Here is a 13,807-nt window from a genome sequence, read left to right on the forward strand (position 1 = left end):
ATTTGATTTAAAAAAATAATGTTTAAATTGAAGAAATTTTTTCTTTACGTATAGCAAAGAAAATTTCTTTAAAGCAATCTTTTGTCTGAGTTTGATATTTTTTCCGGAAAAATCTGCAAAATTATTGATATTGTATCCTTAAGTAATGTACTCATTATCAGTATCGCACATCAAAGATTAATATCTTAAATTTATAAATTGCAGTGGCAAAGTAGGCTTCTTGTAGCGCAAATAGAAAGAACGGTTTTACTAACATAAACATAAAAGTTTAATTAGATAGTATAGATAGACAGATCTAAAAATAAGTTTGTTAGATCATTAAAATAATTATGTACACTGAAAAAATGTAGGGAGAAATCCTGATACCGGACACCTAAGGTTTTTTGAAAATTGAATAAGAATAAAACAACTAAATCTAAGTTTTAATTTTTTAATCAAATTTAATATTTTATGTGAATATATAAAGTTTCGATGATTTACAATAAGTAAAAATAAATATTTATAGATATTTTTTTTTTACATAGTTTTAGACAGTTACTTTGAATCACAGTTTTAGAAAATATCCCCTATATCCCCTATAATTCATCCACATATCCTTCGTGCTCTTATTCCATATTGCAGGACTGGAACCAATCTTCCTCGTTGTCCTCGAGACAAATTATACATGTTTTTTCCTTTTGGACAGTTTGATTATTTTTTATTTTAGACCTATCACATAAGTCTTTTTTCCTTTAGGATTCTCCTGCTCGTTAGAAGACGATTTTGATTGATTTCTTCAATTTCACGTTTTCTTTTTCTTCACGAATTTTTTTGTAGAGACGTCAAAATTACACTTTTTTTCCGATCTTCTTTTTCTTGATGTTAAATGCTTGGCGACTGCATAATAGCGACTGGATAATAGCAACAGTTCTTCTATGTGACTTTTAATCTTTTTTGCTGAATAACTTTTAATCTTTTCTCCTGGAATCTGAAAAGTTATGGCAACATACTACTTGATATCGATGATTTAGTAGAAGAATTCAAAAGATTTTTAGTTTATGGATTCTGTTCTGTAGAAAGAAAATCCAAATCTATGAAAATGTTTGAATTGTATGGATAGATTTCCGTGCACTGAAATCCAAATGTAGTAATCTGTAAGCGAGCAACTTGGTTAAACGACTTCGCTACGGAGCTATTCCGATATTCTTGCTTCGACATTGGCTTTCATCCATAAAGTGTAGACTTGTAATAGGAATTTTTAAAAGGCTTCATAAATAAAATACTCTATTTAAAGGCTGAAGTTTGTATGTCGTGGAGAGGCGTGCTTAATATATATGTGATTTTTTTTTGCAAAATTTGTGACAGCTAATTCTTTATGGCTGCAGTGATCATCAAGACAGGTAATAAAACAGGTTTTTATGCCGTTGGTTTAGAGAATTTTATGAAATGTTGGACCCATTTTACGAAGGGCTCGCCATTCATCCAATCGTCTTGGTCATGCCACAGCTATGTTTTGAGGTAGTGCAGCATCTTTCATCATTAGTCGTTCAGAGATTTTTTGAGGAAAAATAAAAAACAAAATAAAGAACAATTTAGCCGCATTCATACAAAAAGTAATCGTCACGTTTTTTTCTATGTTTCGCTGAAGTGAAGTTTTTTACTTGCCAGATATCTGTCACAGATAACACTTTCTGCTGCTTATGTACACTACTTAGGTCCTGTCATCATAGTTGAATATATCAGATACTTTAAAATTATATTTTTCGTAGAATGATTGAAGATTTTCGTAAAACAGTTTTATTTAAGATTTGTTAAAACCTTTGCTAAAACCGACAGAATGCAATAAACTGGCTGGTTCTGGAGTTCTAAGATTGAAACCTGGATGTTTTTTCAAAAAGTTATGACAAAAGTGTTTCCCGTTTTTTTTTCTTTATTAAATCTGTGATTTATTTTTAATAACTCAGCTAAAACTGCAAGCTCAAGAAATTTTTTTTTAGTTAGAGACATGCATTTATTTGACAAATTCGCAACATATTCTTTTAACAATAATTCGTGAAATTCATCAAATGTCTTCTTACATCTTGATTTAGAATAAAGATTGATTTCATCACCTTGTTTTATGATTTTTATGTTGCAATACAGTGTATTTTTCAATACCACGTATTTTTCGAAAGCTTTCAGAAATGATAATACCTAATACTATCTTATTCATCGCAATCTTCATTTTATGTACAGTCTTATTCTTACTTATAGTTACTGTACAGTCTTATTCTTCATTTTCATGTTCATAAAGGCAATCTGTAACAAATAATAAACATATGTGTCCATTAAATAAGATTTGATAGAATCCGATAACAGGGGACTTTTCTATAGTGTTTCTATAGTTTGGGTAGAGGGACTCTTAATGCATTCGAAATTAAATAAAAAGTCGATAAATTCATGACACTTGGAAAACTAAGTCAAATAAAAATTCTTAATATTAAGTCAAATTTATTGTTAGTATACATACTAATGAAGTTAGTGTACATATTAAAGAACAATTTTACATGCCCACGAAGTAGCGAAATCCGTTCTATTTAAAGACTTATCACTTATAGTCTATCTGTGACGCGACAAAAAAATGCGTTCTATATACAACAACTGCTCTTATCGGCTGATGGCTACAGATTGATGAACGACGCATATTTCCCGCGCATCTCCCAAACAAATGAGTTGAACCATGACTACATTTTCATGCATCCTTAATCGGATTTAATAACCAGTATTTCATCTGTAGTTATGAAACTGGCCAATCATAGTCATTCCATTCTTCAGAGGAATAACTATAATTTCTCTCAGCGGAGATCACCGATGCATAAGAACGGGCGAGGGGTCCCTCCCCCCCCATTTGTAGGTCCACATGAGGCAGAGCACGCGGACCGAAAAAGCTCGTGGGCCTCTAACATTGCACCTCTCACCATCTCGCCTATAGACTGAAATAGAGGGGTGTGCGAACTATTACTAAGCAGATTTATGTAAGCAACAGACATCACTATTATTAAGTAGATTTATGTAGGCAATAGATAATTCTATAAATGCCTCCTTACAATAATGAAATGCAGTCTCTATCGGCTCTATCTATGCCTTTTTATCTTCCGTATCTTTACTGACTAAAAGAATATTGGCCACTTTATCGCAGTGCGAATGAATTGACTTTTAAAGCGCTTACCCTTGACACATTCAGAACAAGTTTCTTATCGAAAGATGCGGATGTATTTAATTTGGAGAAGGTTTTCCAACGGGCCTACCACATTTGTTATTGTTTTCCCGGCTGTCATGCTTCAGCAGAGGAGGATGATGCTGAAACTCTCTCTTTCTTCTCGCCCGAATCATCTATCGTGACATAAGCCAATCAGAGATCTCCGCGCACTCCAGTAGCAATCCAGGTATAGAAGCATCTTCGTATACTGAGCAGTCCAGATGAAAATAAGATAGATAGTCAAATTTATCTCAGATGGTCTAGCAAAAAAAATGATCGTAGTCCATGTAAGCAACAAAGCTTTAATCCATATAAAAGAAGAGAGCACTAGGCAGCAGAAAATGCGAAAGAGAAAAAGGAGGAGGAGGGGAAGAGAGAGAGAGAGAGAGAGAGAGAGAGAGAGAATTTGAGCGTCCTACAGAGAGAAAAATATATTAAATTTTAATAAATAATTGAATAGTATTGGTATAACATTTATTTATTTTTACATAAGTAATAAATATTTGCCAAATAAAAATAATAACAGTTAAATTAATGATTCTTGTATAAAATAAATATATTTTTACATTTTAGTAAATATTCAACTGGTATTATTCAAAGAAATATTTACTATGTATAATTATTTTGATAGTCTAACAAAATTATCTTCAAATATCTATATAATAGCTATATTTTTATATATTTCAATAAAATCATACGCTTTAGTTTATGTTTTAGAAATGACGTGTTTGAGATGGGTCTTGCAAATTACAGATACAAATCATAGATCTTCTACGTTCCGTGTCTCCCTTATGCCGTTACATTCTATTTAACTAAAGAGAATTTTCTTCCATGACGTCGATTTGTTAGTCGCATATTGATAATGTCTCCCTGCATCATGCGCGCACGAGTAATAACGGCGACAGCATAACACTCGCAGAAACACAGCTGCTTTTATTGTGTGCTGCACGCGACGAGCACGCGTCAGCTGTCAGCACCGCTATTCGTAGCGCGAAGTCAGTACTCGGTACAACGACCCTTTACGTGTCATCGCTGAAAGGATCTCATCCGCGTGCGCGAACGTTTTGAGGTCCATTTGTGTCGATGGATTCGTCGCTGGACCGGTTTCTCTGAATGGGCTTGGGCGACAAAGAACGTGTTACGATGGCCAGTTAACAAATTCAGTTAATATAATCGCTTGTCTTTTACGAACGATAAAGCCGGTTCAGCGAGTTTGCTGGCATAAATCATTAAATTCGCAAAAATGTATCGATTTACGACGTTACATAAATTCACACTGTTTTGATTAATTTTTTTTAGTTCTACGGATTTATGTTTTAAGTTACTTAGATATTTATCACATAAATACAGATATTAATTGGAAAATTATTTTATATTTTTAACATTGGGCAAAACACAGATATATTATTTGTTTTAACTTTATTCTATTAGATATCAAAGGAGCAATGGTAATCTTTTGAGTTAAATAATATTTCATTATTTTTAACTTCAATCGAGTGATGAGAATGTTTACATGGAATGTGGGAGATCCAGGTTTGAATCCCGATTGAAGTAATATTTTTTGCAATAAATTAAATAATTCTTAAATGCTTAGATTAACATCAAATTATTAATATCTTTTTAAAATCCATTATTAGCATAAAAAATTATTAAGTTTATAAATTTAATATGTGATATTACTACTTTAATTCTGTTCATGATCGAAATGTTTCAAGATTTTGACATGCGGTTTGCAGAAATGGATATGTATATAAATTCATTCCGTAAAATATTCAAGTATAAATTATTAAAATCTACTTTGACCGAAAATAGATTTATTTCTCTTAATTGATCTTGACTTTTATATCAAAATATAATTCATTTCTTAATGTGCTTAATTTTAAAGTAAACATCATCCACATTAACGTATGCATTTAGTAAATAATAAACTAAATTTTAGTCAAATTCGATACATTCCTTGTGTTAAAATCCTTGTTAAATAATTGTTTAACTTCTTTGTTTTACAATTAGTCAAATTATTGGATAGAAGCAGTGATATAAGCGACTTGCAGAAATGATTAAAAATAATTCAAATCGAGTATAATATGACATTATGAATTTAACGGTGTGAAATTTAGGATAGAGTTTCCAAAAGTTGGTTTTCATAATACCGAAGAAACTAAAAAAAAAAAAATCGATCTTTTCAACACACTGTTCAACTCTTCACCTATTCCCTTAAATTTCGTCGCGGCGTTAACGGAGTTAATCCGTTTATGGAAATTTCTAACGAAACTTCTGTAATCTCATCGCGCTATGGAGACAAACGACTGGTTTCCATCCGGACGAAAGATACGGAATTCTCGCGGGTATAGTCGGAACGTTCTCTTGTCTGTGGACTTTTGGTAAGAAAGAAAAATCCTCGATGTGCAACTTAGATCACTATTGTAATGCGATTCTACGCGACATTGTATTTATCCATTCTTTTTTTTATATTACAACGGGAAACGCTTATTTATATATTTATTTACTTTTTCTTTTTTTCCGGTTCGTTTCCTTTTCAATTATCCCGATGGCATAGCGTTTCATCGTGAACGTGCCTATTAGCCTGTCTCTCGTCCAGGAAAATATTAGCAATAAACCGTTGCGCTACGTCCATTTTCAAAGCGTAATTTATGGCGATTTTGTTGATAATTATCGTTCGTTTGCAGATACGCGGAATTATGATGAAATCAACTGCACGTGTATCTAATTTGCGCACGCAAGTACGTATCGGCCTGTTCTCAGCCATCAAGTTCGACTTTCGAAGGCAACGATTCCTTTTTTTTTTAGACATAGGTAACCCTCCTTTGACACGTATTTTCCAGCTCCAACACCCGAAAAACGACCTTGCTGATTATGATACAGTCATTAACGATGTTACGGGGCGAACTTAAGTCATCCACGAAAATCTATCGACATTTTTTCATCATCAGTCTGTTCGCGCTTCGGTAGCGGGTCGATTTTACCGGTCGGACAACTACCGAAATTTATCCACAGAGTGTAGATTAAAAAGCGTCAACTAACTTATACGAGATCGATTACTGTGCTAAGATATTTTTACGCCTTGTTTTTAGCGAATGGCGATTTAATATTGATATTTAATATTTATGAACAGCAGACAGAATTTATATATTTATGATTATTATTTTTTCCTTTAGTCTTTCTACTTATTTTATTTAATTCGTTTACGTTATACGGAGTATTACATATTTAGCCAGTTATTTTCTCAAAGATTTTTTTTAACTTATGCTTGACATTTTTCTCGTCAGAACTAACGAATGGCCAATTAGATTATATTTGCGTCATACGCAACTAAACGTGAGGAAATTCTCTGTTAATGAAATTTTTATTAAGCACAAAACAATTTCGTATTAATCAAAACACTTATAAATAAAGCATAATATTGTTGATCTGAAATATCTTATATGTTTTAAGATAATTAGATGAATTATTCTAGTGACAGCGTTGTAATGATGACTGCGTCATGTTTAGTTCTCTCTATTATTGGCTGCGCGGTTGATGAGAGGAATAGATAAATAAATAACTAGACAGGTGATGAACACGGAACGAGTGTGCTTATCGATCCAACGATCGATCGAGGTAGAGTGGTGGAAGAGAGTGGAAGGGAAGGGGGAGGAGAAAGCCTAGTATTGTCATGGATTGCGCACGCCAATTAGAGCTTAACAATAGGTCTCCGTTTTTGGCGGAGCGTCTCTATTGTGAGCGACAGCTGACAGCGGAATACGCACACGTATTCGCGATGCCACGACGATCCGCACGCAGCACGCACAATGAGCGATACGCTCGAGACGCGAGAATAATACTGACACGTTGCTACCTCACGTGTCGCTTTCGCATAGTGCGGTATGATCCTGGCAGCTGCCCATCGGTTTTCCCTCGAGAAAAGGCTGACGATCCGTTTTCTTTTGATTTATCTTGAAATTATTGCTGATGAAATGATTGAATCAAAAGTCGGAAAAATCGATCGAAAAATGTTCAAGCAGAACATACTAGAAGAAGCGTAATTTCGGTGCATTTTACGCTTTAAGCGTATCTTAATTGCGTAAGTATATTAGAATTTATGTCGACATTTTATAGAATAACTTAATATATTTTCAAAAGACACTGTTAAATTTGTAATATCAAATTATACCTTATTTGAGTTATTTTTATAATTTTTGAAAGACGATTTTTGTTCGTACTTAATATGCTGTTAATTTAACTAAAACAATGAAATTAAACAACTTTAATTCAAGAAAATGTATTAAATTTGATACAAATTTAAGCTATTATTTACTAAATTCACATTAATGTGGACGTTGCTTACTTTGAAACTAACTGCAGAATGAATTGATTTATACACATACAGTTTGGTACACACAGAAGTTAAAAATAACAATGTGTTATTTTTTAACTCGAAGGATTGGATTATTATTGTTTTGGTATCTATCAATGCAGTCACTATTGTGTCACTATTGAGACACCGTATAGTTTTGATCTTTTATTTTGAGATTTTTTATCGCTACTGTAAATATATAGTAAATATATCCAAAATTGCTTTTAGATGTAGATCGTTCTTTCTGAAAAATATACATATATATTATATAGGCAATATATATAATATATATGTTTATATATGTATATATGCTATGTATGCATATATATGTACGGTATCGATCGTTCCCCATATGCCCGGCGGCATGTATACGAGGGGTACTTTTCGGAGGCACGGGAATGGTATTTGAAAATTGGTTGAAGTTAGAGGGTTATCCGATTTCGTCGCTCATTTGCAAATTGCAAGAGATACGCGGAATCGGTTTAGCCTGGCAGTAGCAGCAGCATCCGTTTCCCTTCTCTTTGCTAGTGCTATGCTCTTGTATATATACATACATACACACAAAACACACACATATATATATATATATATATATATATATATATCTTCCTCTTCTCTTTATACATCTTCTTGCTCCATTCTCTCTTAGTATTCTCGCTGTTATTCATTCTACGCGTGCAATTTCTCTTTGAAAAGCCGAATAATCTATCCAATAATGCACTCCGTGTAATCGGAGCTCTTTTTCTAATTTACATATCTATTTATTGCTTTTCCATTTATTGCCTTCATCTTCCCCTCTCTTCTCTCAGCATTTCCCTCTATTTAGAACAACCCCTGATATGCGGGTCGATACAGGTATCATATGTATGTATCAGCTGGAGTTAGAGGAGTTAGTTAAGAGATTAATTTTTTATTTGTAACCTGTTCTCCTCGAGCCTTTGAGAGATTGAAAAATTTATCTCCCGTTAATTTTAGCGTCAAGCATTGTAAATCAAACGTATCGCGTCGTTATATGAAAACGAGGAATAAAAAGTTAATAAGGCTGCAAACATTTGTAGCTGGCAAATGAATTACTAACACAGAAAAATGTTCAATTAATTTTCGTGAGACTATCTTCGGCGTGTGGCGAGCCGATAAGTTAGCTCGCCTTAATTAAAGGGAATGCACTAGATGAAGTGCATTTTCCCTCCTCTCCCTACTTTTCTTCGCCTACTTTTTTTTCCTTCCAAGTGTCCTTGCCCATTGTTGGCCTCTCCCTGTTTTCGAGCATCTATACGTGCTCATTCTCCTCTTTACCATCTTCCCTCTTCACGCGAATCGAAACTGCCTTATTCAATGAGGCAAAGAATGTTTTTTTTTCGACGGCGCTTTCTGCAGTATGTTTCTTTAGGATTACCCTTCACATCCGACTTGGAATAAATACAGCAACCGGTTCTCCTTCTGGGGAAGAAAGGGATGTAGAAATCGAGATATTTATTTCGTAAAGATCTTCAGTTTACCGACTTCTTCCGAATTCTATTCTTTTCAATTTGAATTCTATTGACATTTCTGTGATGTCCATTAATGCTGATAACTTTAGATTATCATTTCGTGTGTGAGATATGTCGCAATCTCGCTGAATCGTCATGCAGCACGACGTGAAAACACTCCGAAGCTCCAATTCACGAGATGGCGTGATTGTTTCGAGGAGTTCCCGATTCATGGGATTCGTGACAAAGGCTCAAAGTGAAGCGCAGCAGGATGAGGAAGCCGACAGGGAGACATCGGTCAGACGGCTCTTCTGCGTCTGACAGCCCTAGAGCTACTTACGCCCGAGTGCTCGTTCGTTCACTCGCTCGATTAATTATACAGTTAATTAGCCCCGGGCATTCTCCCCATCTCCAACTCACTCCCGCGAGCTACGAGCTACGTGTTCTCCATACTCTCAACAAATTACGACGCATCTGCTCGGAATGCAATCCCTGATATTCTCGCGCCCTAAAGCGCGTTGTGTAGCACGGCAACGATTTTTCTGATTTTGCGGAAATTTTAATTTTAAAATTAATCTGGGAACTTGGTTAATTTAAATCAATTTTCAGTCACCTGAGATATTTTTACACTCCAGTGAAGTGACGAATGATATGAATTATAAAATATTATTTTTCATGGATATTGTATTTTTTCTTTTTTAATTATTCTTAATGTGTACCTTGAAATATATGCAATTCCATCGAAAATCCGCAATAAAAAAGCATTACGTAAAAAATGCTGATGTAAATTACTTAACGTGCTTAATCATTCGTTTAATATTTGTTTCTACTTACTTTTCTTAGAAAATTATGATTAAATCCATATCCATAATATTCTCAAATGCTATTTAATAAATTGAAAAATAATCAATAATATATTGTTAATCATATTGATATTAATTGGAATATAAAAATAGATTATTATTTACGTGAAAAAAAAATGATTACTTCCGGGTTAAATACAAAACAATATGTTTAAGCGAGTGACTTATGTTACATCGAATGCTCGTCTTTCACTGGACACTGCCAAAAATGTCTGCAATGTCAAAGATAAATTGTGGGTGTATCAGCAAAATGATAGCGAATGTAAGTGTGTTATTTTTGTTTCAAGTTATATCGCGAAGACAAAATTGCAGCTCTTGCGAATTTATTTTGGCTAGTGACAACGTTTTTCGTATTATGTCAAATCCTCGATGAGTTCTCGAGCACATTCGGCAACATTTTTACCAAGTTCCTTGTTTGCGCTAATCTTTTTCTACCGCATTCGATTTTTCATCTAAAATTACTGCACCGAGAGCAACGCGAAAGAAGCTTCGATTTAAGTCACGAAAGTGGGTAAGATATGATATATGCCTCGCGCTTGTTGGAAGTCGATACTTCCCCGGGAAAAAAAAAAACCAGTCTCCTTTTCCTCCCACGAGGTTGACTTCGGTGACTGTGATGGAACGAAGCCTCGGTTTCGCCGAGTCACTCTTCAGCGACCGCCCCGAGACACTCCGCCGACTAACTTGGTTGTTTTTTCGCGACACTCGGCGCCATTGATTTTCAAACAGTATCTTCGCGTTTTACCGTGCGACTCGGCCGTCAGTGGAGCCGCGCCGCCATCAATCTTAGAGTTTTCCACCTTTCCAAGCAACGTGTCCCCCTGCCCCTTTCCGACCAATTCTTAGACTACGAATTTTCGCCACGACCAGAAATACACTTCAACGATGTATCAATGTGAAAATAATCTGCGAAATTTCTACATGACAAAACAACTGATTTTTTTCCGGGCGAAATGCAATCTGCTTGCATTTATACAAATTAATTAAACGTTCGGATTCTGTTGATTGATTACGAGATACATTTATCTTGTCAATCTTTTATATTCCGATGTTAATATTTCTTTATTTCCTACGTGGAATGAAATTTGTGCGACACATGCAAACGTGTGCGTGGCAATAGCGATCGATATTCTTTGTTCTACAGTTAGGTACCGTTAGATATCTACGTATAGGACAATTGGCGGTCGAGACTAATCTCGTTATCGGCGTCGACCAATTACGACGGTGATTTTCTCAAAAATGCGGAACTCGCATCGTTCTCGACTAACAAGATTATGTCGCTAGCGGTCAGGGACAGAATGATTGTTGAGCGATTACTCGATCGAGAAAAGAAATGGGTAGTAAAAAAATTTCTTTTTTTCACAATAGCAAGATACGTATTTGCAATGCTATAATAGTAAGATACGTATCTGTGACGCCTTAAATTTATAATGTCAAATTAGGTATATTCAGTTATACCCAATTATATCAATTTGAGTTATTTCTAATTATCTCTATAGGTTGTCGCTGCTACTAAAAAATATGGATTTAATACCATGTCTATATAATTCTCACCGAATTGATGTTTCTACCAATACCATCATGGTATTGATAGATTTAAATCACACTATAAGGCTCAGTTTCACAATTTACGGTTAACTATTAATCGAGATTCAATTTATTCATTGTCTCTTTCCAATTCTAGAATTGGAAAGAGATGAGAAACTGGTTGAACCTCTATTAAGAGTTAATCGTGAATTGTGGAACTAGGCCTTAGACATTAAAGGAGCAGAGAAAACTAATCAGTTAGCACTTAGTGATTCTTTAATTTAATATCATTAGTTCTTGCCTTTACTTCTTCGTTGGACCTAAGTATAGGAATCATATTAACCAATCATATTAAAGAATCACTAAGCACTAACTGATTAGTTTTCTTTGCTGAACGCAGCCAATTGCAATCCAATCCCTTGAATTAAATAACATTTTATTACTTTTAATTTCCATGTGTGTCAAATGAAAAGCAATCCATTTCTCTGATTAGTTTTAACATAAATAAAACAATATTAATGTATGTACTTAGTAAATAATAAACTAAATTTGAATCAAATTTAATATATTTTCAGTTAAATTATTTAACTCCATTTAGTTAAATTAATGACATATTAAGTAGAAGCAATGGCAACCTATAGAAATTATTAAAAATAACTCAAATAAGGCATACTTTGATATTATGAATTTAACAGTACAAAAAGTTAAATTCATATCCATGTTTTTTTAAAGCTACTTAATATGTCATTAATTTAATTAAAACAATGAAGTTAAACAATTTAATTAAAAAATGTATTAAAACTCAAATTTGAGATTATTTATTATTTATTAAATACATAAGTTAATATGAACATTGTTAGCTTTGAAATTAATTATGAAATGGATTTATTTATATTTTATAAATATGGAAATATGGAAATTAAGATAAACAAAATGGTATTTTTTTAATTTAAAAGGATTGAATTATTATATCCGTTTAATATCTAATAGTTTTTAAAAAATATTAAATGTTTTAAATTCGAAATATATAGAAAAGATCATTGATTAAAAATATTTTTTTAACCTTTTCATTAATGTAGAAATATAATTCTTCTAGTTTATTATTACTTTGGCTTACTTTTCAGATGTAAAAAATTTTTGTTTTTAGCCAATAAATTTCTCTCCCGTTTCCCGCGATATCGGTAGAAAGAAAGAAACCTGGCATACTCGCCGTGTAAACAGGAAAGTGATACTTCCCGTTGAAGGAATAGTCGCGCTTCCGGTTTCTACGTTTCCGTTGTCGCCGAAACGAACAGCTCTCCATGGAAAAACGGGCAAGGCGCGAGAGTGACTTAACGCCGCTCGATATTGTCGAGGCAAAGTTATTCTTTCGTCGCGATTTGGATTCAGGGGAAAGAAGCCGTGTTCTCTAGTCTGTTGGGCCCCAACATCGAGTACCTCAAGATCGTGATAATACGTGGTTAAGACTTCTTGACATCGTTCCAAGTTAACTTCTTCCGCAGCCGCGGTTCCTTGTTTTGTGCGATGATCGCACGCGTTTTGCTTCTGTTCTTTGCGCTTTTCTGTTATTCATTTACCCGCTTCTCGTTACGTGCAAGAAGACGAACTAAAGGAAAGCCTTCTCCGCCTCTATACCTCCCATGTATTTCTAAACTCGCGATGAAGAAAATCTGTTGAACTGCACGGTTGTCTCGATTTGTCCGTGCCAAATGTTTTTGCACGACGTCTGTCCGTAAATAGCGACTGTACCATAAGCGTTGACAACTCTCGATGATACATGAAAAAAGTTAGTGCCGGTGCGCGAGCGAGCGAGGTCTCGGTGGTTTTTTCTCCTGTCGCTTCTCAGAACAATGTCTATAACAAATGGCGGCTACCCAGTGTTTCGCGTGGTTTGACAGAATCATAACGCGTCGTGAAACGTGCCGGACTTTGCAGAACACATATAATACGTGCAATAAATTCATAATTTTTAAGATTCTTCTCTCTAAATTTCTTGGAGTGAAATCTCACATCATCTCTCTCCCAAAAGAGTTAAAATATTGCCACTATTGAAAAATGAAAAATTTGCATTCTTGAATAAGAGTGGCAAATTTTTCACTCTTTTTTTTTGAGATTCATTCCAAAGGAAAGAAGTCTCATTCCTCTTCTGGAGTGAATCTCACTCTAAAAATGTGAAATCTCTCTCAAAAAAAAGAGTAAAAATCTATCACTGTTATTTAAGATATTATTATTATTCTAGTTCTATTCATAATTGTGTTTCGAGATTGAAAAAAGATTTCAGTGCGCAGTTTGAATTTTATATATATATATATATATATATATATATATATATATATATATATATATTCAATATATATAATAGTAGTCTCTCTACTTA

The 13,807-nt window shown here is 34.0% G+C and overlaps 1 protein-coding gene across 1 annotated transcript in view; it reads left to right on the forward strand.

Moving 5' to 3' along the window:
* Window positions 1-9,361, forward strand: part of LOC105623596 (growth factor receptor-bound protein 7-like) — a 66,745-nt gene extending 57,384 nt beyond the window's left edge. Inside the window, exon 7 of the mRNA XM_012204984.1 lies at window positions 9,203-9,361. Within this exon, the coding sequence (XP_012060374.1) occupies window positions 9,203-9,361 (159 nt within the window). The remainder of the gene's footprint in view (window positions 1-9,202) is intronic.
* The last annotated feature ends 4,446 nt before the right edge of the window (window positions 9,362-13,807 follow it).

Source organism: Atta cephalotes (assembly GCF_000143395.1).
Source record: "Atta cephalotes unplaced genomic scaffold scaffold00059, whole genome shotgun sequence".
NCBI lineage: Eukaryota > Metazoa > Arthropoda > Insecta > Hymenoptera > Formicidae > Atta > Atta cephalotes.